The 25,831-nt window shown below is 53.2% G+C and overlaps 1 protein-coding gene across 4 annotated transcripts; it reads left to right on the top strand.

The window, feature by feature from the left end:
* The first annotated feature begins 1,466 nt into the window (after positions 1 to 1,466).
* On the top strand, positions 1,467 to 25,831 carry Tjap1 (tight junction associated protein 1). 4 transcript variants are annotated; one of them, XM_042672032.1, is made up of 11 exons: positions 1,467 to 1,545; positions 2,014 to 2,108; positions 11,639 to 11,768; positions 19,078 to 19,175; positions 20,158 to 20,279; positions 21,382 to 21,410; positions 21,997 to 22,158; positions 22,341 to 22,407; positions 23,356 to 23,463; positions 23,579 to 23,662; positions 24,237 to 25,831. In XM_042672032.1, the coding sequence occupies exons 5-11, from the start codon at positions 20,184 to 20,186 to the stop codon at positions 25,332 to 25,334; spliced, it is 1,644 nt and encodes a 547-aa protein (XP_042527966.1). In that variant the 5' UTR covers positions 1,467 to 1,545; positions 2,014 to 2,108; positions 11,639 to 11,768; positions 19,078 to 19,175; positions 20,158 to 20,183; the 3' UTR covers positions 25,335 to 25,831. The 4 variants fall into 4 exon arrangements, with proteins under 4 accessions (XP_042527966.1, XP_042527965.1, XP_042527967.1 ...); XM_042672031.1 differs by having other exon boundaries at positions 1,507 to 1,617; XM_042672033.1 differs by lacking the exons at positions 1,467 to 1,545; positions 11,639 to 11,768 and having other exon boundaries at positions 1,902 to 2,108.

Raw genomic sequence — 25,831 nt, 5'->3', positions numbered from 1 at the left:
ACCACTAGAAAACTGGAAGTGGTGCTGTGGTTCAAGTGGTAGAACTCTCACCTTGAGCTGAAGAGCTGAGGGACAGCGCCCAGGCCCAGAGTTCAAGCCCCACAACTGAAAAAGAAATTGAGTATGTAATATAGCACGTGTTGTTTTAGACATTGAAGACATGGTTATGAGGGGGAAAAGCCCTAGATGCTTAGAATTTCCTTTGAAGTGGGACAGGTGGCCAATAGACATGGAAATATTTAATATGCGTCAGAAAATGACAATTGTTACGAGTGGGTGCTGGCAGCTTACATCTGTAATTCTACTTATTCTGGAGGCTGAGACCTGAGAATCATGGTCTGAAGCCAGCCTGGGCATACAAGAGAAAATTTTATCTCTGATAAACTGCCAAAAAGCTAGAAGTGAAGGTATGGCACACACAGATACAGTAATTGCTAAGAAAGTAAATATTAAGGCAGGACAAGTGAGGATAACTAGGGATACTGATTTTGATTCAGTGACCTGGGAAGGCTTCTTTGAGGTGATGATATTTGAGCAGAGATACAAATGGAAGAGAATACCTCTGAGACACAAAAATGCAAAGGTGCTACTGGCATGGAGAAAAGGTGAGACTTATTCACTAACTATTGTGTGCCAGGTACCTGGGATGAATTATAAAGACAATCAGATATAGGTTTTGTTCTTAAGATGCAGCTGGGCAAAGGTCACAACATGTAAATGAATAATTATGATATGCAATATCCATAAGAAAGTTATATGCGATTGCTAGAGTTGCCTAGTGGAGCTGGGAGGAAAGGCATTCCAGAGAGAAAGTTTTCTGGAATAGGTGCCATTGTTACAATAACAATTTCTCTTGGTCGGTTGTGGGGCCTGAACTCTGGGCCTGGACACTGTCCCTCAGCTCTTCAGCTCAAGGCAAGCGCTCTATCACTTGAGCCACAGCGCCACTTCCGGCTTTTTCTGCTTATGTGGTGCTGAGGAATTGAACTCAGGCCTCATGCATGCAAGGCAAGCACTCTACCACTGAGCCACCTTCCTAGCCCCTAAATAACAATTTTAAAAATAAAGAAAACTGAAGTACTTAGGAGAGGTAGAAAACGAAGCTATTAAGGTGAAAAAAGTTGGGTCACAAGGATCTTCACCTATCAGGCTGAAAGGCTGTCTTTATTCTCTGAGTGATAGAAAACCAATACCAGGTTTCTCCCATTATATTTCTGAGCTGTGTTCTCTCCTAGACGAATGCTTATCTATTTATTTATCCACTCTGTACTAGTCTCTTCTCCTTTTCCGCAGCGATCTCCGGACACCCCGAGCCTTTTTTCTGTTCCTGGATTTGGAAGACGCCCTTTTCCCATCACCTGGCATCCCAGTGCCTCAGGCCGAGGCCCCGCCCCCAGAGGCCCCGCCCCCCAGAGGTCCCACCCCCCGGGCCCCGCCCCCTCTGACGCGAGGCGCCCAGTGCGTGGGGATTCCCGCGGCCCTGGCCACTACCCGGCCTGCCCCGCGGCAAGATGGCGGCGTGAAGGCAGCTGGCGGCGGCGGAAAGTTTGTTGTGGGGTTGGAGTATTCGGGCGGCGGAGGCTAGAGTTGAGGAGAACCGTGGGGTTGAGGCGAGGAGTAGGCTCAGTGGAGGGACTGGCTCCGGGGTGGAGACGAGGCGGTGGATGGGGGAGGGTGGAGCGGAGGGGAGGGGGCCTGGAGCCCCGAGCGCGCTAGGGGAGGGGCCTGGGGCGGGGGCGCCGGGCGAGGTGTGGCTCGGGCCCTGCGGGAGCACAGTTAAAAATGGGCAGAGAATTTGTGAACGAGTGAAGAAGCCTCGGGCGCAGCCCAAGGCTGACTGGGGTGGGGGAATGGGCGGGAAAAGGGAAACAGCGAGGTAGGGGCGGAGGAGAGCTCTGGGGTTGCCGATTAGGTCTGCTTCAGGAGCGAGTTGGAGCTAGTGATGGATGACCCTCTTCCAGGCTTAGATCAGCCTTCCCACCGCTCCTAAAGCATCATCTGCCCCAATTTCAGCCGAAGATTCAAGGGCCCCTGGGACTGGAAGAAATCAGTGTCTGCTTGGAAAGAGGAAGAGATATCAGGCTTGCCCCAGCTCAACCCCAGAGCGGGTAAGGTGGCCTCCAGCGACAGGCTCCCGACTTCCCTGCTCCCTGGGAGAGGAGCCATGGCCTTGGAGTGATTCTGAGAGTCATTTAAACTGAAAACGGTGCTGTTCTGTAGAGATTAACTTTTCTCTAGGGGTCCCTAAGTTGGTGTTTTGCTTAGAATGCAATCTGCTTTTTGAGAGTTAGTGTAGAATTGAACCCACATACCTTCATCTGTACAAGCAAAGCTAGGCAAGGCCCTAGAGATCAGGCTGAAAACACTCTAGGATTCAGGCTACAAGCAATTTCCTACCTATATACCATTGTCTCTTCCATCTACCCATCACCTCTTCAGTTAGACCTTCTGCCTGGAAGTGTGGTGGCAGATGTAGGGAATCAATCAGAAAACAAATTTCTGATGGTGTTCACTAATCATTTATTTACTTTCTGACACCAACTCATGAATTTATTCTTGCCATCTACCTACTTTTGCAGTTTTCCTTTGGTAAGAGGGGTTTGCTAGTGGAATGCAGTGGTTTGGGGGTGGATGGTATCAGAGGTGAGGGGAAGGCAGCTTGGGACAAGGGAGAAGAAACTCAGATGAGCTGTGGCAATTGGTCCATCTGATTGGTATAAATAACTGGGGATATTTATCATCTAATACCTTACCCTTAAGATCCCTAATTAAAAAAAATTATTTTATCTTTTTTTTTTTAAATTTTTGTCGGTCGTGGGGCTTGAGCTCTGGCCTTGGGCACTATCCCTCAGCTCTTCAGCTCAAGGCGAGCACTCTACTGCTTGAGCCACAGTGCCACTTCTGGTTTTCTAGTAGTTTATTGGAGATAGGAGTCTCATGGACTTTCCTGCCCGGGCTGGCTTTGAACCTCAATCCTCAGATAAGAGCACATTTCTTTTTGGACATTGTCACCCCCTTGAGATCTCTAATATTTGAGTGTTGCTTTGTAGTTGGACTAATGAGGCAATGGAAGGAAAAACTTATGAAACTTGCCCTTTGTTTTGGTAACTTTCTTCCTTGTATTTTCTCCACCAAACCACATTAAAAAAAAAAAAATCGGGGCTGGGAAGGTGGCTTAGTGGTAGAGGGCTTGCCTTGCATGCATGAGGCCCTGGGTTCGATTCCTCAGCACCACATAAGCAGAAAAAGTGGTGCTATGGCTCAAGTGATAGAATGTTCCCCTTGAGCTGAAGAGCTGAGGGACAGTGCCCAGGCCGAGAGTTCAGGCCCCTGGACTGACCAAAAAAAAAAAAAATCAGGCCTGGCATCTGTAATCCTAGCTACTGAGGAGGCTGAGATCTGAGATTCCTGGTTCAAAGCCAGCCTAGGCAGAGAAATCTTAGGGATTATTATTTTCAGCAAAAAACTGGCATGGATATGTGGCTCAAGTGGTAGAGTACCAGAATTGAGTAAGGAAAGAGCACAAGGCTCTGAGTTTAAGCCCCAGTACTGGCAAAAAAAGAAAAATAATAAACTAAGCATGGCCTGACAGTAGATCAGCTGTGCTGGAGAAGAGAAGGGGACTAGAGCTAGAGTGGGATGAGTACCGAGAATGGAGTCCTTACCTCCTTTGTTGCCCAGTGGTTATGCCTGAGATAATTAGCATAAGCTGTGTTGCCCAGGCTGGACTTGAACTTCTTGGGCCAAGTGATCCTCCTACCACAGCCTCTCAAGTGCTGGGACTATGGGCATGTACTACTTCCCAGTGGGAGTAGGCTTTTGGTACTGGAGTTCCAACTCTTACGTTTGTCAGGCAGGTACTCTACCATTTGAACCATCCTTCTACATAGCTGGGATGACATAAGCCCCTGCTTGCCAGCTCTTTTTTTTTTTTTTTGTCATGGGGCTTGAACTCAGGGCCTGGGCATTGTCCTTGAGCTCCTTGTGCTCAAGGCTAGTGCTCTACCACTTGAGCCATGGGCTAATTCTGGCATTTTCAGAGTAGTTTATTGAAGATAAGAGTCTCATGGACTTTCCTGCCTGGGCTGATGTTGAACTGTGATCCTCAGATCTCAGCCTCCTGAGTAGTTAAATATGAGGCACTGGTGCCCGATGACCCAGCTTTTTAAAAAACTGGTTGAGATAAATATTTTGCCCAGGCTGGCCTTGAGTGGTGATCCTCCTGATCTTAGCCTCCAAAGTAATGAGGATTATAAGCATATGCCACTGTACCTGGCAGGGAGCAAGCTGCTGTTGCTCCTTTTTTTTTTTTTTTTCCTTTTGGTTACTACTAGGATTTGAACTCAGAACTTGGTGCGTGCTAAGCAGGTGGTGAACCATTTGAGCTATGCCTCCAACCCTCAGGCTCAAGTCAGTTTAGCACCTACATCTGCTTTATGATTAGACTGGGAAGTCTAGTTTGGTCTACAACTCCTCTTTGACTGTCTCTTAGTACCTCTACTCTCCAATCCCACCCTAAGTCACTGTTATCAGGCTAGCTTGGGTGCTTTTAGGTGTCTAAAGAACTGAAGGTATTTATCTGTAACTTGGTTTCTAAAAAGCCTTTTTCTCAGGGTAATTTATAAATGCCCCTTTGGAATCATCAAGAGCAGTGTAATAAGGAGTTGAGGGAGCCGACTCTAGAGCCTGCATGCCAAGATGGAATCCTGACCTTTGTTAATTGCATAGTTCTCTGTGCCTCAGACTTCCATTGATCAGTAGGGATGGTATGAATGCTAAATGAGTTAACACATTATTGACTTACTTAAGTGTTGTTGTGCTATTGAAATGCCAGCACTACCTTCTGCTTCATGAGGATCTGTAGTCGCTTGCCCTGCTAGGCTTAGACGAGGCACAGTTGGAGGATTGTATAGAGTTTTTGTGTAGCAAGAATATCTCCATAAGCTATTTAAAGTGGTGTCAAAATGCCAGTGATTTCCTGTTTGAAGTTGTGAGGGTGTGGAACGTTTATTTTTGGATTGGTATGGATTTTTTGTTATTTATGTATTTAGCTGGTATCAGGGTTTGAACTCAGGCCCTCATGCTTTTGCTTAGCTTTTTCACCTAAAGTTGGTCTCTACCACATGAGCCTTACTTCCACTTTGGGCTTTTTGTTGGTTAGTTGGAGATAAGAGCCTCATGGATTTGTCCATGCTGGCTTTGAGCCAGGATCCTCCTGACTAGCTAGGATTACAGGTGTGAGCCACTGGCATCCCACTCTTTAAAAATTTTGTTTGAGGTGGAGCCCTGCCTGGTCTGGCTTTGGACAAATAGTGATCCTCCCAATCTCAGTCTCCTGCAGAGCTAGGATTACAGGCGTGAGCCACCAGCACCTGACCTTATTTTTTGTTTTATTTTTCCCTCACAGGGTGAGCTCTTGCTATATTCCTCAGCCTGGTCACCAACTCTTGTAACCTCCTGCTTCTTCCCAAATAGTTGGTATTATAGACATGCCACATGGTGATGTTAACATTTAGATATGCTTACTGTTTGTTTGTTTGTTTGACTATATCCCAGTTCATCCTTCTTTATCTTGATAGCTGGATCTATAACTATTTTGTAGTGAAAAGTTTTTTGGTTGTTTAAAATTGTTTTCAGCTCTCTCTCCTTTTTTTTTTTTTTTTTTTCCCAGTTGTGTGGTTTGAACTCTGGGCCTGGGCACTGTCCCTGAGCTCTTCAGCTCAAGGCTAGTGCTCTACCATTGAGCATCACTTCCAGTTTTCCGGTGGTTTATTTGGGATGGGAATCTCATGAACTTACCTGGTACTGGTGGCTCACGCCTGTAATCCTAGCTACTCAGGAGGCTGAGATCTGAGGATCGAGGTTCAAAGCCAGCCCGGGCAGGAAACTCCGTGAAACTCTTATCTCCAATAAACCACCAGAAAACCAGAAGTGACACTGTAGCTCAAGTGGTAGAGTGCTGGCTTTGAGCTGAAGAGCTGAGGGACAGCGCCCAGGCCCAGAGTTCAAGGCCCACGATCGACCAAAAAAAAAGAAAAAGAAAAAAAGGAATCTCATGGACTTTCCTGCTCAGGCTGGATTTGAACTGTGATCCTCAAATCTCAGCCTCCTTAATAGCTAGGATTACAGGCGTGAGCCACCAGGGTCCAGCTCATTTTCAGCTCTTTATCACAGCTCTCTTCATCCTTCCAGAAGTACCGAATGATGTAGGGATGACAGCGGAGAAGGCTTGTTCTCCTGTGTTAGCCAGACCTAGGCTGTGTCTTCATGACTCAACTTGGTGACTATATTTTGTAAAACCTTGGGGCTGGGTGGAGTGAGCAGACTGACACTAGACTCTAATCGTAAAGAGGCGTGTGTGTGCCTGTGTACTAATATAGATGTAAATAGTAGTCTCGGTTCTTACTTTGATCACTGACAGGAGCAGTTGAAGTAGACACAGTGTTAAATTTGAGATAGTCTGCTGTAGGCTTTCTTAAAAATAGCAATCTATAGGCATGAAAAAAAAAATCAGTGGCATTTTAAACTGTTCTCTGTACTTGGTGGAAGGTAAAAATGGAGCTCTGATGAGCTTCTGCGGGCATGTTGTCTGACAAAGTCTTGGCTGGTGCTTTTCCTTCAGCTAGGAAGGAGGCTGCATGCAGCCTAGAACCAGAGGTGTGCTCCAAGTTTGATTGACTGGCTTTCCTTTTGCCCTGTATTTAAGACTCTCTTCTTCTGAGTCATGTCCTGTCTATTTAACACGCCCTGAGGGCCTGTGTTTTTCTTCTGTAGTTGATTCTCCAGCCAGCCACCAGAGCAGTCATGCGCCAGTGTCTAACCAGATTGTGGAGGGATTGGGGCTCCCAACTGTGAGCCTATCCTGGGAGCATTGGCCCAGCCCTCTGACAGACTTCTCTGTTCTTTGTTGCATCTGTGACTTTTGATAGGTAGGCAGCATCTGTCTGTTTTGCTCCCTTCCACCAATATCTTAGATGCCAGGAATCCCAGGATAATAGAACTTGAGCTTGACTTTCCACTTGTGTCAGCTTGCTGGAACTTGTTATTTTCATAGAGTACACCTTTGTGCCATGGTCACATTTCAGCAAACAACTGATCTGCAGGGTGAAGGCTGATAGGTTTGCAGCCAGGTCTTCTCATCACCATTCTTTCTGTTGTATAAATCAGTTTCCCCATGCAATGCCCTTTTCTCAGGTCCGTTCCCTGCCTCTCACCATTTGATTCAGTGCTTTGTCTTCAGTTTTCTCTTTGGGCAAACTGAGCCTTCATTTCTTACCTGGATGCAGCCTCTTCCCAGCTCTGGACTTAGTTCATTCTTTCTAGCTTCTTGGCCTTACACATCCGTGTGCTGTGTGTGCATTTCCTGACCTCATCCCATCTCCCTTTTCCTTCCGTTTTGTCCTTTCCTTCTCAGTTTATCTGTTCCTTCCGGCTGATGATATGGCCCAAGTGGTGGGCCTTGGGCGTGCTTGGCAAATGCAAGGCCCTGAGATCAAACCCCAGTGTATGTGTGGGTGTTCTTTGCTTTTAAGTCTTGCCACCCTGTACCCTTCTTCTCTGCTGACTTCCAGCACTGTGCTGCATTGTAGCCTCTTGCCTTGTTTGACGCTCTTAAGACTAAGTGTGCTGAGAACACATACTGTCTTATTTACTAGTATATTTCTAGCGTTGAGGATAGTGCAGGGCCCTTCATGTGTGTGATAGAAAGCTGTGATGCATATAGAATGAAGGGACTGTGCTTGCTGGCCCTTCTCTCCCCTTCCAGTCTATCCACCATTCTGTGGCAAAAATTACTTTCCTATTAAAAATTCTGACCTGAATGTTAGTGGTATATGCCCATAATCCCAGTACTCAGGAGGCTGAGACAGGACAATGGAGAGTTCAAGGCCAGCCTGAGCTACATAGTAAGACTGTCTAAAAAAACGAAACAGTGACAGCAACAAAAAAACCCTTTGCCCTTAGAAATACCATGAGTTCTCCGTTCAGTTGTGGCACTCCAGTGTGAGCTTGTACAGTGAGGAAGATGTATCTGAGTTCCCTGAAAGACAGTCTTTTTTTGGGGGGGGGCGGTACTAGGGTTTGAATTTAGGGCTTCATGCTTACTAGGTGCTCTACCATTGAGGCACACATCCAGCCAGGACAGGCTTCTTATCTGGTGCTCCAACCCTTGCCCAGTAATGCACCTCTCCTCTGATCCTGAAGCCCTGGCCACACTCCAGGATAAGCTGCTGTTAGTCTGTCTCCTTCTTCCCCTCCCCCCTGGCTCCAGGAAGATCTGTGTCTGGTTTCTTAGGGGCAAGGTCTTTACTGAGGCTAAGCATTTAAGTCCTGTGCATGTGTGCTGAGCAACCCTGGTTACTGTGACCCCACCTGTCTTTCCTGAGATTAAAGTAGTTGGGATCTCTCCGGTGAAACCTTTGAGCCCTCAGGAAGGAGGGCTCTGCATACACAAGAGGTGGTGGTGTTAACTATAGCATTTCCAGCAGTGAATTCTTGTGGTTATATGAGCTTTCAGGTGCTGGGCTTCTCCACTTGGAGCTTTTTTTTTTGGCTCGTCTTGGGGCAACTCTGGCCCGGGGCCCTGCCCCTGTCCTTCTATGCTCAAGGCTAGCGCTCTGCCACTTGAGCCACAGCTCCACTTCTGGCTTTTTTTGTAGTTTAGTGGAAATAAGACTCTCATGGAGTTTCCTGCCAGGACTGGCTTTGAACTGCAGTCCTCAGATCCCAGCCTCCTGAGTTGCTAGGATACGGGTGAGAGCTACTGCCGTCTAGCTTTACTTACAGCTTTTTTATGTTCTAATAACATGCTCCTAAGCCAGCAGCGAGGGGTTAAAAGAGGAGTTAAGTGCGCACACTTAGAGCTTTTCTTACTCAATTAGCATCTCCTAAAAAGTCTTGGCTGCTGGCATCCTCAGTTATTTAAGACTTTTCCGTGCCATCTGTCACCTGCTTGCTTTTCTGGTATTATAGATAGTCTCAGCCGGGGGTGCTCCGTGCCTTCAGCCAGGGCTAACCCCCAACTGTACTAATGCCCAGATGAATCAGAACTATGCAGCCAGTAGCTAAGTGTGGAATGCAGTGGTTTTCCTGGGGTTTGCTTCCGGGACCCTCAGGGTGAGGCGGGCGTTGTACAGGGCATGTCCTTGCTGATGAGCCATGTGAAACAGACCTGAGGTGAGGTTGGATGAGCCAGTTAGTTTGGATTGTGTTGTGCTCCTTCCTCAGAAGGCCACAGTCTGGCCATAGGTAGAAGCGCAGGGCTTCATTTTGCGTTACTGTCTTTCGTAAGGACCAGCTCTCTGTATAGATGTCACGCAGAATCTGTGTGGCCCCTTATGTGAGGAGCTGCTCTGCTGTCACGTGAACTGTGACAGGGAACTTGCCACCACTGCCTAAGAGGAGAGAGTCTGCCTCCTGGGAAGTCTGTCTGGGTCCCTGAACCCTTGTATTTCCACTCAGCTAACCAGTAGGATGGGCTTCTGAGCACTGGCCACTTGACCCCATCACAGGCCAGCCCAGCTTTGGAGGGTCAGACACCTTTCAGGGTCTTGCAGGGAGGGCAGAACTGGCTGGGCTCTCCTGTGGTTCCCTGGGCAGGGCAGCTGTGCACTGGAATTTGGAATGGGGTGAAACGTAGAGCTGTTCCAGTTGTGCTGTGATCTTGGGCAAATTATGTGTCCTCTGGAGCCTTAGCGTGGGAGAGCACTGCTGGGTCTTTGTGCCTCACTCATCATGGGGATGGGAGGAAATACAGTAGAGGTGGGGGGGGGGGGGGTGTTTGTCTTTCTATCAACAGTGAATACGAGATAGCTGTCTCTTGTATGGAAATACCAACCATACAGGAAAATGAAGCAAACTAAAGCAAAAAGACATTTCCTTTCAGCTCTCATTGCTCCTACCTCCTGACTCCACCCTTTCTTTTTTTCCCACCCGTTTCTTATGTATCCTTCTGATCTTCTTTGCATAGTCCTCCACAGACTTTGTCGTTCAGATCTGGTGCATATGCACTAGTGCATGCAGTGTTTTTTTGCTGAAGGAACTTCTCTTTCTTTCTTTCTTTTCTTTCTTTCTGTCTTTCTTTCCTTTCTCCCTCTTTCTTTTCTTTCCCTCCCTCCCTCCCTCCCTGCCTCCCTCCCTCTGTCCCTCTTTCTCTCTCTCTCTTTCTTTCTTTGTCATGGAACTTGAACTCCAGGCTACCTAGCAGTACCTTCAACCTTGTAGGAGCCTTTGGTGAACCTGGTTCGTTGGCTCCTTGGGAAACCTGGAAAAGCCTTTTTTTTTAGGGGCGGGGGCGGGGAGGGGTGGTATTGGTTTTCCTGAGTCAGAGTCTTACTATGTAATCCAGGCTGACTTTGAACTTTCCATCCTCTTGCCTTAGCCCCCTCAAGTGCTGGGATTATAAGTGTGTGCCACATCAGCTGGCACTGTGATGGCTGTTGAAAACAAACCAGACCCAGCTGTTGTTTTGTGAGTGGAGGTTCTGTCATGGTCCAAGCTTTCTCCCTAGGGCAGGAAAGAGATCCATTAATTTAGAAGAGTTGTTTCTCTACTGGACCATTGCTTCTCCTCCCCATCAGGCCTTGACTTTTTTGAGCTCTGAGACATAGAGAAATATCGGGAGCCCAGTGTGTGGGCAGCTGAAACTATTAAGAGGTTTCCTTTGTACATGAGTGTTGACCCTAGGCTTGTGAGGAGGCCTGGCACACGGTAGGGCCAGCGTGGTATTTCCTTTGTGAGTCATCACCGAGTCTTCAGAAACTCCCTAGAACTTGAGAGAACCTTCTATTCTGTATCTGCAAATGTGTGTGCCGTGACTGCCTGTCCTGCGCCTCACAGGACTGTCTGTGCAGCTCTGCTGCTGCTTTTTCTATGCCACGTCTAAGCTGGCATGTGTTGCTTCTCCCAGATGCTTCTCGAGGCTTCAGAGGGGAGTTGCCGCTGCTCCCTGGCTTGTTCTGATGGGGAGCCGCGCCTTCCCGGCATTGTTCACTGCGAGGCAGCAGAGCCTCTGTTGGAGGCCGCAGAGTCTGGAGAGTCTTCCTCCTTGCGAGTTGCACAGAGTCTCATCCTCTGGGGCTGACTTTGTGGGAAATGCCATCCCCCAGAGGTGGCTTGGTGCCACCTCTTTCCATGTTTGGCTGAGCTCTGGGCTGGGTCACACACTGGCTCATTGTATTGTGATTTCTGATGCAGCTCTGTGACTGCCTCTGAGCCCCAGCTGGTCTCCCCAGCCCCCCTGCAGCCTCTGGGAGGCGGTGGGAGGTGATCTGCTGGCGTGGGCATGGATGGGTAGCAGCTGTGGCTATGGGGCCTCTCAGAATGCAGCATTCAGAGACCTGGTGCAGCCTGGCAGCAGGGTTGGGGGGAGATGGGACTGTGGGCCCCCACCGCCCCCAGCTATCTACAATAGCTATCCTCTTCCTCTTGACCAGGCAGAGAGCTTCGTTTGCCTGGGTCAGTGAGCTGGGCCCACCATTGTGCAGGCGAGTACTCCACCTTGCCTGCCTGTGATCTGGGCGGCAGGGAGCTGCCGTGGGAATAATGGAGAGGTGGCAGTTCTTCCCCAGCAGGAGTGCAGTGTGTACTGTGGGCACCCGCAGCACCCACAGCTTGGCCTTCTTTTGCTCTCTCTTTGCAGCTCCAGAGCTGGGCTGCTCAAAAACCAAGCTGTCTGTTTGTATGGAGTGCCTGGAAGGTGTCTGCCATGAGTCTGTCGCTAACCGCACTAACCAGGAGAGCTGGCTGGTTGGGGAGAAGTCATTAACTCTGTGAGTCTGACCTTGACCAGCTAATGTGCCCTGATGCCACCAGCCTCTCTCTCCTCCACGCCGCCCCCAGCCCGGCCTCCTTCTCCCCTCAGCGTATCTCTCGCTTCCCTTCCTTCCCTCGTCTCCCTCTGTGGGTGAGGATGTGCCCCCTTCATGGCCAGAAGAGGAAGGTGTCCTGTTCTCACTGCCCAGCTACCACTGCAGTTCTCACTGCAGCCGCCAGCTTCCGCCTTCCTCGTGCACCTCCTCAGCAGGGGCTCCTCAGTCACCCTCAAATCAGAATCGGTGGCTTTCTACTCAGTCTGTGCTTTAGCACCACAGAATTTAAGAATCAGCCTCCCCAGGTGCTGGTGGCTCACACCTGTAATCCTAGCTTCTCAGGAGGCTGAGATGTGAGGATCACAGCTCAAAGCCAAGCTGGGGCAGGAAAGTCGGTGAGCCTCTTACCACCAGAGTGAAGTGAAGTTGTGGCTCAAATGGTAGAAAGCTAGCCTTGAGCAAAAAAAAAAAGCTCAGGCGTAGCTCCTAGGTCCTGAGTTCAAGCACTAGGACAGCACCCTCCCCCTCCACCCCAAAAAGAAAAAAAGAATTCTCCTCAGTTACTGCTTCTGTTTCTCCTGCCTCAAAGACGGATGGGGCTCCAGTGGGAACGGACTTCTGGATCAGACCATTTCCTCCCTTGTTTAGAGGGGAAGGTTACAGTGTCCCCATTGCTTTCCTTCAGGGTATGAGCTTAGGATCAGCTGCCAGGTTCTTTATGGGATGGGGAAGTGGAGAGGCACACTTTGGCCTGGCCCAGACCCGGGGCAGAAGAGAGAGGTAAACCGAAAGGAGAAACCAGGGCCCCATCTGACACTTCGCTCCACTGATGACCATTGCCCTGCAAGGCGGGCAGGTGGAGTTTGGCTCTACTCACATCCATGCCTGGTGCAGCTGGTGGACTTTAGTCAGAAAGAGCTGGAAAGAATGCCTCAGACAGGACCTGGTTTTAGACTTGTCAGGCCCAGAGAAGGTCCTGGCCCGGCTGGTGAGTGCTTCCTGCTGTGGTGGCGCTCCCACCACGGCCCTTCTTCCAGGTTTGGGAGGGAGAAAGGAAGTCTGGAGATGGGAGGAAGGCCAGGTTGTCTTGTGCTCCCATGGTGGTCTGCATTGATCCGTCTTGCCCCACTCCGTGTTGAGGCTGTGGAGGTAGTGCGCACCTGGGCAAGCAGATCTGGGGATTCTGTATGTGCTGGGTCGGGAGGGAGAAGACAGGGAGCTGACTGACTAGTGGGGATGGGGACTTGTGAATTTAACAGGGTGTAGGTGCTGCAGGGTCCTCAGGCCCCTGGAGAGGGAGTTGGGAAGCTGGAGGAGTTTTGGCTTGGCCCTGAACAGAAAGGCAAAAGGAGCCTAGAGTTGAGGCCTGATTTCAAGCCTCTCTTTCATTTTGCCCCTCCCTAGGAGATGGTATGAGTTTTCAGTCAAGTGTTGGCTGCAAACTTGGGGACTTTGGGGCCCTTCTTTTATTGGAGAGGGTTGGTTTGCTTGGATCTCTCCCTCTGTCTTTTTGGTCCAAGATTGGGACTCCAGTACCTGACTGCTATTACTCTTTGGCTGGCCCCCTACCAACTGAGTCAGGCCTCCAACCTCTGCTTGGATCTCTTATCAGTAATCTTCAGCTCCTTTGTTCTTGTCAAATATTTGGGTGAGACCAGGTGGGTGCTTGGTGTTTGCTCAGGTGGGGAGCCGGCTGAGCTCTCACAGCAGCTCTTTCCCAGCACTAGGTCTGGGTCCCAGGGTCACTCTGGGCAGATGACTCTTGCCCTTCTTTGCCTCCAAAGTTCTGTCGGTGTGTTTGGTTTGGAGTAGACTGGCCCAGGTCAGGGCTGCCTGCAGCTTGTAGTAAGAAGGTGAGATTGCCCTGAGGGTGGCAGGGCTGGTCTGGGCACACTGGCAGCATCTTCCAGCCTAGTCATCAACCCAGAGCAGAACCTCTGTCCAGGCCCCACCCTGTGAGCTGCTGGCTGCCTGCCTGCCACGCGCCCAGGATTGCTGAGGGCTTTGCTCATGGACCTTGGGAACAGCTGCATGCCGGAAACTGGGGGCTGATGGCAGGTGGGAGGGGTACCTGGAGGGGATGATGGGGGAGGCTGGAGGAAGCTTGGGTAGGGGCAGTGTGTTCTGTTGGGGGACAGTTCCAAAGTTCATAGGTAGCACGGAGAGGGGTGTGGAGTGGTGTAGAGAAATGAGAAAATTTATGGGCAATCCTCAGGGTCATTGCTGGGCCCCTTGCCCATGGTCACAGGGCTGGCCCTTGAAGGGGAGGGGGGCGCGGGGGAATGCTTTCTGTTTGTTGACTTCTATTTGGAGACAGAACCTGAGAACCTGCATTTTAGACGCGTGCCTGGTAGTGCATGGCTTCTCTCAGTTGCAGAATTCAGAAATTCTACATGCAAGGCCTGAGGCTGGGGACGCTTCCCAGAGAGGAGGCCTCATGGCCTGTGTGATGCGCCTGCCACATTTTGGTGAGGGGCTCTCTGAGGGCTGCTGTTTGTTTTTGTTATTTACTTGAATCCTGCTGGGTTCCCAGAGAATTAAGGCAGCCCACACACAGTTGGTATAGTCTGAAAGGCTGGCCAGGTTTTCCTCATCCTCATCATTTGAAAAACAGTAGCGATCACTAACATTGTTTGGACTTTGCTTGGGTGCATTTCAGAGAAGAGCTTTAGCAATTTTCTTGGTGATATGTGGACCCCCTGGATTCACTGACTCCCTCAAAGTCCCTTGCTGGCTTATTCCTTGACAGTTATGAGCAGAAAGGCTTATCAGTAGGTTTTGGAAATGGTCTGAGGCCAGATAACCTGATAAAGTGTTGGAACTATTCCTCCCCCCCTCCCCTGTCCTCCTCCTTTTCCCTTTGTTTTGAGGCAGACTCTGGCTCTATAGTTCAGGTTAGCCTGGAAACCATTATGCAGCCCAGGTTGGCCTTGAAAATCATGATCCTCTTGCTTCCACCTCCCAAGTGCTGGGTTGTAAGTGTAGGCCACCAAGCCCTGCAGGTACGTGGACATAATGTTTTTCTCACTCTGCCCTTAGTACTAGAGATTGAACCCAGGGCCTCAAGCATGCTGCGCTTGAGTTGTCTCCAGACCTTTCTTCATTTCATTTCATCCTTAGCTTTGCCTAGGTCTCCATCCTTTTACCTCCACCTCTCAGGTGGCTGGGATTATAGATGTGTACCACTATGCCTGATGAGACCACACACACACACACACACACACACATTTTTTTTTTTGTATTTTTTGGTGTGGGTTTTGGTGGCCTGGATGCTGTCCCTGAGCATTTTTGTTCAAGGCTAGTGCTCTGCCACTTGAGCCACAGCTCCACTTATAGCTTTTTGTTGGTGGCTAATTAGAGAGGAGAGTCTCACAGGCTTTCCTACCCAGGCTGGCTTTGAATTATGATCCTCAGATCTCAGCCTCCTGAGTAGCTATGGCTATAGGTGTGAGGCACTGGCACTTGGGCAGGACATAGTTTCATAGCTGCAGTGTTGGGGATGTAGGGAGTAGGGAGGTGGTCCATGTAGGGCAGGCTGCTGACCTGGTCAGAGAGGTCACGCAGGGACTGCTAGTGCAGAAGTTGGGGAGTGCGGGGAGGGGGAAGGCAAGGCTAAAGTGGGAGAAGCCAAAGAGCAATGCCCATTGTTTATTCAGTCCTGTTGCCTCTCCCGCAGCTTTGACTTTGGGCAGACCCTGGCAGGACTTCAGAGGGAAGTGGGAGAGCAACCAGGCCTCTTGGGCTTGAATCTTTCTCCTGTTGTCTCCTGTGAGTGCTGGGAATTGGAGTAGGGATTCTCTCCCCTCCACCTCCAGTAGCACACCTTGATCGTGGTAGAAGCCCCTGGTCACTTGCACATACCTACGGAAGGGGGCGAGTGTGAGCCCTGTCTCCTGGTGAGGGTGCTGCCTGGCACACTTTTTGCCCTTTGAGCCAAGGACACTGCTCAGCCAGCCCCTTGTGTCTTATCTGTGTCTGTGTTCTGTTCAGCTGTTCAGTGGGTTCACAGTGCAAGTTCTCTGTGCATGCAGAGTCCCATTCTAATGAAAGTCGACTTTGTTCTCTAAAGGCAGCTAAATCGTGCCCACGGGCTGTAACCAGGGAGAAGGTATTTAATACAGGGCAGGCGGCAACAGGCGGCCTGCGCCGACGGGCAGATTGCAACATGGCAGTCAGGAAGCACGTGTGCGAGCGGGCACACACACACACACATACACACAGAGCAGATATGAGGTAGTCTCTCTGAGAACTGACTTGGAGTAAGAGAAAAATGAATGCTATGCAGCAGAGACAGAGCTGGGGAGGGAGGGAGGGGTGAGGTGAGTCCCTTTGCCTTCTCACCACACTTCCAGGAATGGGGAGGGATGGCACCTACTCTGGGTGCCTTGTACAGCACTGGCAGGTCCAGCCCATGTTGCCACAAGGCATGCTGGGTCAGCCAGGATTTCCTCTGGGGCCTCAGCCCTTTCCCCAGGGCACAGCTGTTTGCAGCAAAGGCCAGCACATGCCTTAATAGTCCTGTATTGTGAGTCTTCTGCCCCAGACCCCTGAGACTCAGGTCGCAGGGGTGAGGATGGGGGTGGGGCTCTTCCCTGTTCACTGCTAAGCTTCTTCCAGACCATCTTGATGGTGCCCAGGACTCGCTTAGCAGCCACAGGCCAGAAGACCTCACTGGCTGGCCTAGGCTGCTGCGTGCTTGGAATGGCCCATGGCCCATTCAAGGCTGTTCTGGGAACCACCTCTTTTTAGCACAGGCTTGGGAGTGCTCTGAGTTGCCACACAGAACAATCTGGGAGACTGTTGGGTGAAAGACGGGGTCCTCAGAGGCCACACCCACTAGCTGAGTCTCCCTGGTGAGGCTGCTCTGTCTGATGCTATCTAGTGTACCCTTTTTCTTCCAGCCTGGGGGACCCGTGTCCTGTGCTCTCTCTTCCCTTGCTTGGCTCTCCAGTCAGGAGAGTGAGCTGCCAGCCCCTGTGTTCCTAGTCATTGCTGGAATTGTGAGGCCCTCACAGGCTGCAGCTGGGCCGCTTAGTAGATTTGGGAGCTGGAGCCAGGTCCTGGGCATCCTGCTATGCCCTGGTTTTCGTGGCCATGGGCCAGGAGTAGCACAGATCTCCTGTGTGGGCTTGGCCATGAACTGTCCCCTGTGAGCATCGCCTCCTGCTGCTCTCCCTGGGCCTCCCATGCTGGTCATCCTCCACCCCAGCCCCAGCGTCCCTGTCTGCATTTTTGACCAATCTTACTGCTCGCCACACCCATACCTCTGCCTCCCACTCCTTGGAGCCGGGGAGCCCTGGGAAGGGACGTGTGCTCAGGGTGAGGCAGGGTGAACTGGAGAGTGAGACTCACAGGTAGGAGTAGCAGCCTCCTGAGCGTGTCACTGACTTTCCTGCCTACTCCTGTTCACCCAGGTGCCCTGGTAGAGCATGATATGGTCCTTCCCGGGGTCAGGGGTAGGGAAGACAGGAAATGGGGGCTGGGACATGCCCCACCATCAGCTTCCCCGTGGTTTTCTGCCAGCATGCTCTCTCAGCCTGCTTTCTTTGTCTCAGACCCGTGGCCCTGCCGTTTCTCAGTCCTATCTCCCACAGTCACGCCTGCAGCCTGCACCCATTCCCACATGCCGTCGAGTGCCAGGGCCTGAGTGGCAGGCTGGTCTGGGTGGCCTCTGGGCTTCTCCCTTGGCCCCCAGGAGTCTCCACTCCAGGGCTCTCTGGAGGTGCAGCCCTGGGGACCAGGGTCTTGTTTTTTCCCCCACACCCCAGGAATGTGCTGTTCTTCCAGGCCTGCCCAAATTCCTGTGCAGGGAACAGCCCAACAGCAGCATGCTGCCCGTGCCCTGTGGGGACACGTTCTGCAAGGGGGTGGAGGCTAGGGGCTTGTGCCTGCACTACTCACCCCTGCCACCCCCAAAACCTCAGGCCAGGGACCAGCCAGAGGAGGGAAGCCACTCCTGCTTCTCCCACCCCACTCCTGCCCTAGGCTGTGTGGAATGTGACAGGAGTCCTGGCCAGGGCGTGTCCTGACAGCGAGCGTGTGCACCAGCCCGCCGGGCTTCCCTGGCCCAGCTCTGTTTGGGTTGCTGGGGTGGGAGTGGGAGGACGCTTTGTGTGCCCAGAAGGCCGCCTGAGGTGGCTTCTTCCTGATTACCAGGGTGGCTGCTGCCCCCGTCCTGCTGCCCAGCTTACTGCAGGAGGGCTGGAGGGGATCTCGAGGGGACCTCAGGTTCCTCACCTGCCACATCTGCCAGCGTGTGTGGAAGGAGGTGTTCCGGTGCCAGAGCCTGGCGTCTTCACTCCACAGCCTTGGGTTTTCCAAACCAATGATTCTCAACCTTGACACTGTTGCGTGTGTGTGTGTGTGTGTGTGCGCGCGCGCGCGCGCCTGTGCCAGTTCTGGGGCTTGAACTCAGGACCTAGGCACAGTCCTTGAGCTTGTATGTTCAAGGCTAGCACTCTACCACTTGAGTCTCAGCTCCACTTCTTGCTTTTTTGATAGTTAATTGGAGAGAAGCATCTCATGGACTTTCCTGCATGGGCTGGCTTTGACCTGCCATCCTTCTGAGTAGTTTGGATTTCAGGGGTGAGCCATGGGCACCCGGCTAGCACTATGGATATTGTGCATGGACATTTCTTTGTCCTGATCATTAGAATGCTTTCTGCTAACAGAGACAGTAGGGCACTCCCTCCTCCCTCTGCCCTGCCTCAGGTTTTGACAACTGAAAATATCTCCAGACATTTGTCAGAATTTAGACATTTGTTTAAATTACCACCTTTGACTTTCTTTCTTGGCTCTACTTTTCCTCCTTGCCAAGTCTGTTGCCTCTATGTTCATAGACATGGTCCTTGAGTTCTGTGTGGAGCTATTGCCGCAGCACTTTCCAGCATCTTCTCTGCCCATCTTCTTGCATCTCTCCTAGGCTTTTTCCCTGGTGTTGTCATTTTCAACCTATGGTTGCTGGTTCTGGGCTCTGAGAGGCCTGGGAGATGAACAGGACAGGATTTGGGGGAGGGACAGGGAGCAGCATGTGGTGAGTTGAGACCATGAACTAGACAGACACGTGTTTCATCTGGAGAAAGGCAGGAACCCATCTCCTCAGTCATTTCCTGCCTTCGCTTTTCCCCGTAGACCGCCTGTCCCATCATCTCCCTCCCTGCCTCTCCCTGAGGGGCCTTCCAGATCTTGGACAGGCTGGCTGGCCTGTGGCACTGACAGACAGGCAGGCGGCCGACACCGGTTTCCTCTTTCTTCCCTTCTCTGATTTCAGGAGCCTTTGGCTGGAGGAAGTGGAGGGGCTGTGGGATGTGGAGAGCCAAGGGCTGACTCCTGGACAGCGGAACAGAGAGAGCTGCTGACAAACAGACGGTATGTCCCTGAGGTCCCCACCCCACCCCACACCTGGCTCTCTCCCAGGAGGCTGGCAGTTTTGGGCACAGGCAGATGTCCTGTCTTGGTGGGGCTGGGGAAAGCTAGAAGGACTCTTAGAGAGCTTTCCCGAGTTTGGAGACCCTTGAACTAGAGCCTGAATTGGGTAAAACACACTCAAGCCCTTAGGATTTGGTTACTTTTTTTGTGTCTGTATTGGGGCTTGAACTCAGAGCCTGGTCACTGTCCCTTAGCTTTTTCACGTAAAATTGGTGTTCTACCACTTGAGTCATACAGCTGTACTTATGGCTTTTGGGTGGTTAATTGTAGATAAGACTCCATAGACTGGGTCTCAGGTTGGCTTTGAACCACTATCCTCAGATTTCAGCCTCCTGAGTAGCTAGGATTACAGGCGTGAGCCACTAGTGCTGGGCTGGTTACAGTATGTTGAAAACATTGTTGAGCACTTCCTAAGTGCTAGGCCCTGTTCTTTTTGATTTGTTTCTGAGTGGCTCTGTAGTCCAGGCTGGCCTCAAACTAATAGCCTCTGCCTCCAAGTGCCACCAGCGATGGTGTGGGCATTGTTCTTTGTGCTTCACACAGCCTTCTCAGTAGCCTGGTGATGCTGGCACCTTGTGTCTCAGGGGAGAGCAGAGGAGGTGGATGCGCAGAGCACGTTTCCTTCTGTGGCCCACTAGGCCCATACCGGAGAGGAACCCACCCCATCCCTAGAGCAGGGGTCACTCACCCTGGAGCCCTGTGCCCTACTTTTCCCACCTATCTGTACCCTCCGGGACCTCTGTACCCCTCAGGGACTGATAAGCGGAAGTCTAGCCCTTCTCGTTTCCCCAGCCATGGCCAGGCCCCTGTGCCATGCAGTGGCGCCTCCATCTGTCCCCTTTCATCATCCTTCCTGGCTTCTCAGTCCACAGACCTCGCCATCATGTCTTTGGGCCTCTTCCTTCCTGGCTTCCTTCTTCAGGTGGAGGAGCCTGCCACCCTCCCAGAATGACCACTGCAGCCCCTGCTAAGAAACCCTATCGTAAGGCACCACCGGAGCATCGGGAGCTGCGGCTGGAAATTCCTGCGTCTCGGCCTGAGCAGGTCAGCAAGCCTGGCACCCCGGCCCTGGTGGCTGGCAGAGGGAGGCCTCTGAGGCTGGCTCTCCGGTTGCCTCCTCCAACCTGAGCTGCTCGCCTCTTAAGTTGGGGGCGATAGTGTGGCATTGCTGAGAGAGGCCTAAGGTCTCTTGCTGTATCAGAGCCACAGTGGAGGCCATCTAGGCCCGTCTGTAGATTATATCCACATATCAGGGAGCCCCAGATCCTCCCAGCTCAGCGGAAATCACTCCATGTTGCAGGAGACTGGGATGTGGTTCCCATAGTGGAGAAATAGCCTTCAATCTGTAGCCCCTTCGAGCTACTTCCCATCAGAACAGCTTCTCTTCATTATGAAGTCTGTTCTTCCTCCAATTTCGTTTGGCCAATGTATGAAATACAAATTCCGGGCCAGCAATTGTGTTAAGACCAGGCCCTGCTATCGGGGGCTCTAGTCAGCGAGATTGGCTCCTTCCTGATTGAGCCAGCAGGAGGAGAGGGGGTGAGCTCACCTTGCTGCCACACCCCTTCCCTGCTGCAGTGCTCCAAGCACATGAAAGACCTCGAAAGACAGAAGCAGACACTGGGCACCGGGTGTGTGGATTCAGGGAAGAAATGCCAGACCTTACATTTCAGTTCAGGAACCATCGGATAATGCCCAGTAGGCATTCCCGGGTTTTCTAGGCGAGAGAAGCAGTATACGGTAGAGTAGGCTCCAGTCTCATTGTCGGTGGCTCTGAAGGCCAAGGTCTGGCCACTCACCTTATTCCCCATGAAGCCTGCAGGTTTGGAGCCTTCAGCTCCATTGTGCTCCTGCCGTAGCAGGTGCCTGCTCCGCTGTGTGCTTTGTCTGCGCTCTGGCTTTTGGGCCATGTCTGCTATAGGGGTTGGGAGAATATGGGGCAGGAGGTTCAAAGTGGGATGTGAAATATTGCTCCTGTCAGTCAGGATTATCCCAGAGGCTTCACTCTGCCATGCACAAGAGAAAGCATAAATTAAGCTTGTTCAGATGTTGGGATGTGGTAGGGCGCCGTTTGGAGGTGGGTCAGCCAGGCGGCCCATGGTCCGGAGGGAGCTCGAGCCTCAAGCTCCTGTTCTCTTTTGCACAGGAGCCCCTGACGGACGCAGAGAGGATGAAGTGAGTATCAGCCCCACTGTGGCTGTGTCCTCTTAGCTCCTGGCTGGGCTGTTGGTACAGTCGAGCTTTGCCTTGGATTAGGTAGAGGTAAAGGTTGCGCTGGGTGTTTTAGGGAGTCTGGGATGGTTTCGTGGTGTGAATATTCTCTCTGGGGAGACTTTCCCTTGTTCCATGCACTGTGGTCCTGTTCTTGGCTCCAGAGGCAACAGTGCCCTCCTGGGCCAGCCTCCTGGAAGCCCTGTCAGGGATCAGAAGCTTCTGGAAAGAAGGCCAGTGGTGTCTGTTAGTCATGGAGAAGCCTGACTGTGGAATGGGAAACGAGCTGGGGCTCGGTGGCTGGAAGGCTTGGGTGGTAACCAGAGACGGGTTGGGAGCTCTGCTGGCTCCAGGACTGTCCCCTGCTTCTGGTGAGGGCCAGCAGCCTGTGGCACGTGCCATTCTAGACTTTGGTTTGAAGTGCCAGGAATCCCCTGCCCCACTTGCCTGTCCTCAGATCACCCTTCTCTCTCGTTCCCCAGCCCTGCCTGTAGCTTCACGTCTGTCCCCCTCTCTCTGATGCCCCTCTGTCCCCCCCAATGCCCTCTAGGCTCTTGCAGCAGGAGAATGAAGAGCTTCGCCGCCGCCTGGCCTCAGCCACCAGACGCACTGAGGCCCTGGAGCGGGAGCTGGAGATCGGGCAAGACTGCCTAGAGCTGCAGCTAGGCCAGAGCCGTGAGGAGCTGGACAAGTTTAAGGACAAGTTCCGCAGGTACGGGGCGAGGGGACGGAGAGGCAGGCCAGCATCCCCCCCCTTGGAAGGCAGTTAGCTGGGAGAGCCTCAGATCCCACCTGATTCTGATGAGAAACCTTGAAGTTCTGGGAAGAGAGGGACTTGCCCAAGGTCCCACACGGAGAAGGGCCAAGCAGGGCTCTGCCTGTGTCCCTCTACAGGCTGCAGAACAGCTACACTGCTTCCCAGAGGACCAACCAGGAGCTGGAGGACAAGCTGCACGCACTGGTAATGTGTACGGGAGGGCAGCTTGGCTGTGCTCACAGCATAGCTGGTGGCCAGGACTTACAGGGGAAGCCATGGGGCCTGGGGCCGGGGGAGGGGTGGGGTGGGCGGGGTGGGAGGAGACCCGCAGTGTGCTGTGCAAGTGGGGACTGTCTTGATGCTCACACTGTTTCTCTTCTCTCCTCGTCTCCCCCTCACGCTGCCACCGTCGCTGCTGCACTCTCCTCTCAGGCCTCTCTTAGCCACAGCTGGATTTTTGCAGTTGCGTCTGAGTTTGTGTGATTTCTCCCTTTTCCTGGCCTCCTTAGCCCAAGATCCCTGTTGTGGGGCCCTGGCCGTGTCCCTCTGCCCCTGTAGCACACCACTGCTCTCCTGTCGAGGCCCATGGAGTCTCCAGGAGAGGGCTGGAAGGGCTCCTGCTCCTGGCTCTGGTACAGGCTGTGATGATTGTCACCACTGAGCTCTCAGCTTCTCGGCTGTGGTGGCAGAAAGCCCAGGCATCGATCCAGTCCCTGAGCTGAAGACCAGGCAGCTACTTTGAAGCCTGCAGCTCCCTCCTTTCCCTGCTAGATAATCCCAGAGACGCTCCCCTCCCCGCTCCTGCATCCTGGCCTGATCAGGGGCACTGCTGCACACCTAGCTTTCATCCTGGCCGCAGTTACTCCCTCAGAGGCGCCAGCTGCGGGCCTGGTGCCTCAAGCCCTTCAGGCTCCCTCAAGGATGGACAGCTCATAGTCTGCCTCTTCTTACGCCCACATGGCACTCGTTATGCTCAGAAAGCCCCTGGAAAGCAGGAGAGGTGCCCAGTCTCCTTCTGTCTGTCCGCCGTTTGTCTCTGCTCTTGTCTGCCTTGGCTGCCCTAGCGCCTGTGACTTCATGTCTCCTTGGCGGGAGGAGTGGAGGGAGGCAGGGCTAGCCGGAGTCTGGGCTGACCCCGGGTCTGTGTCTCAGATCAAGAAGGCTGAGGTGGACAGGAAGACACTGGACTGGGAGATCGTGGAGCTGACCAACAAGCTGCTGGATGCCAAGAACACCATCAACAGGCTGGAAGAGCTCAATGTAGGTGCACGTCCCCGGCCTGGGGCCTCCCCCCGCCAGTGGCTGGCTTTGCCTGGGCCTAGCCTTGCTCCCTTGGGCAGGGCTGAGCTGGCTTCTGAAGCGGCTCTGTCTCTAGGAGCGGTACCGGCTGGACTGCAACCTGGCCGTGCAGCTCCTCAAGTGCAACAAGTCCCACTTCCGGAACCACAAGCTTGCCGACGTGAGTGGAGCATGCTGTGCCCGCCTTTCCCGTCTCCCCGTCAACTCCCTCTCCACCTTGCCTTCCTCCGACTTCCCTGCCACCCCTCAGGCTGCTCAGCCCTGCTAGTGTTCTCAGCTGTCTAGGGCCCCTCACGAGGCCCTGTTTATATTTCTATAGCGGAAATAGGGGCTCAGTTGGTTGGAGAAGTCCGTGCAGAAAGGATTGGGTGGCCAGGGTGTTGAGAGAAGGTGGGGCCCATCTGACCCTCATCACCCCAAGGGGTAGACTATAGACCCTCGAGCAGGTTGAATGGAAGTGCATTCTCAGGCCTGGTGGTCAGGACAGGTTTCCCAGACCAGGTCTGGCTTGGGCAGAAGCCTCTGCAGAGGTTAGCGAGAGCTGGAGAGCTCAACAGCAGATCTGGGAACAGGGCTCAGCTGTGGTCACTCAAAGCTTCACTTTATCCCCCCGAACCTGTTTACCTGTGCCATGAGGTTATTCGGGAGAGAGCATCAAATGTGCTGGCGCTTTGGCCGAGTCCCGCTGTCTTGTGTTGCGATCAGCCGTGTGTTCCTGTCTCCTTTTATCCCAGCTGCCCTGTGAGCTCCAGGACATGGTTCGGAAACATCTGCACAGTGGTCACGAGGCTGCCAGCTTGGACTCCGCTCCCAGTCTGGCCCCAGGGGCTGTGGTGCCCACTTCAGTCATTGCCCGGGTGTTGGAGAAGCCGGAGTCTCTGCTGCTTAATTCGGCCCAGTCAGGCAGTGCTGGGCGCCCCTTGGCTGAGGACGTGTTCGTGCACGTGGACATGAGCGGCGGGATTCCGGGGGACCCAGCTAGTCCTCCAGCCCCAGGCAGCCCCCATCCCCAGCCCAATGGGGAATGCCAAGCTCTGGGGACTGCGGGCGGCTTCCCGGAGGAGGAGCTGCCCCTGCCAGCCTTTGAAAAGCTGAGTCCCTATCCTACCCCGCCCCCGCCACATCCTCTGTATCCGGGTCGCAGGGTCATCGAGTTCTCCGAGGAGAAGGTCCACATCCCTCGCAACAGCCCCTTGCCCAACTGTACTTACGCCACCCGCCAGGCCATCTCCCTGAGCCTGGTGGAGGAGGGCAGCGGCACCCGCCCCAGCCCGGGGCCCAGCAGTCCTGCCTCCGCCGGGGCTTCACCCCACCACCAGCCCAGCCCTGCCCCGCCGCCGCTCAGCACCCCCGCCAGCTCCGCCAGCTCGGAGGAGGACCTGCTGGCCAGCTGGCAGCGCGCTTTTGTGGACCGCGCGCCGCCTCCGGCCGCTGTGGGCCAGCGCACAGCCTTTGGGCGGGACGCACTCCCTGAGCTGCAGCGCCATTTTGCCCTCAGCCCCACGGACAGAGACCAGGTGATCCTAGTGCCTTCTCCACCTGAGGATCGCGGACTTCTGCCGCCCACAGAACCTGACGCCGGGTTTGCCAGGGAAGAGGAGGAGGAGGAGGAGCTGAACCTACCCATCAGCCCTGAGGAAGAGCGCCAGAGCCTGCTGCCCGGCGACAGGGGCAGCGAGGAGGGGCCCCCTGCTTCCCACGCGGAGGCCAGGGCCTGGCCACTCCCCACTTCCACTCGCCCCCAGCGCAGCCCCAAGAGAATGGGGGTGCACCACCTACACCGCAAGGACAGCCTGACCCAGGCCCAGGAGCAGGGCACCCTGCTGGGGTAGGCCTGCTTGCCTTCCTGTCCAGGCCTTGACTTCCCCGCTGCCCCACCCCGCTCTGTCCCACGAACTGGAGGGGCCCAGCGGGTCTTCCAGCGGCACCCACACGGGCTGGCACCGCTTGCCCACCTGCGAGTTTTCCCTTTCCTCTTGGAGTATTTCTCCTCCAAAGGTAACTGGCAGCGGGGGCTCGGGCTGGGGCCGTGGTGGGGCCATGGGGCTCATCAGTGTTCACTGCTTCTTCCCTTGTTCCTGAGCTCTGCCGGGTTCTCACCTCACCCGCCACTTTCCCTCTGTGTGCTGCTGCTGGCCTCAGGGAAGAGGGAGTGAGTGACCGACTGGACTCAGGGCTCCCCGCAGCTCTTTGCCCTCCCTCTAGAAGAGAGGGTGGGCTGTGGGGGCTTCAAGTTGGGCTCTGGGTGAGGCCTGACTCCCTCCCCCCCCTTTTTTCTGTCAGTCCTGGGGCTTGAACTCTGGGCCTGGGTGCTGTCCCTCAGCTCTTC

The sequence above is a fragment of the Dipodomys spectabilis genome, unplaced genomic scaffold (assembly GCF_019054845.1).
Source record: "Dipodomys spectabilis isolate Male_0828 unplaced genomic scaffold, ASM1905484v1 ptg000669l, whole genome shotgun sequence".
NCBI lineage: Eukaryota > Metazoa > Chordata > Mammalia > Rodentia > Heteromyidae > Dipodomys > Dipodomys spectabilis.
Note: the sequence above shows the minus strand (reverse complement) of the source record. Positions and strands in the feature narration are given on the sequence as shown.

What these genes read in the sequence shown, in the direction of transcription:
- Tjap1 (XM_042672032.1), top strand. Translation starts at nt 20,184, where the DNA reads ATGACCACTGCAGCCCCTGCTAAGAAACCCTATCGTAAGGCACCACCG. An exon ending in ACGGACGCAGAGAGGATGAA is followed by an intron (nt 21,411 to 21,996) that starts GTGAGTATCAGC and finishes AATGCCCTCTAG; the next exon opens with GCTCTTGCAGCAGGAGAATG. An exon ending in GGAACCACAAGCTTGCCGAC is followed by an intron (nt 23,663 to 24,236) that starts GTGAGTGGAGCA and finishes CTTTTATCCCAG; the next exon opens with CTGCCCTGTGAGCTCCAGGA.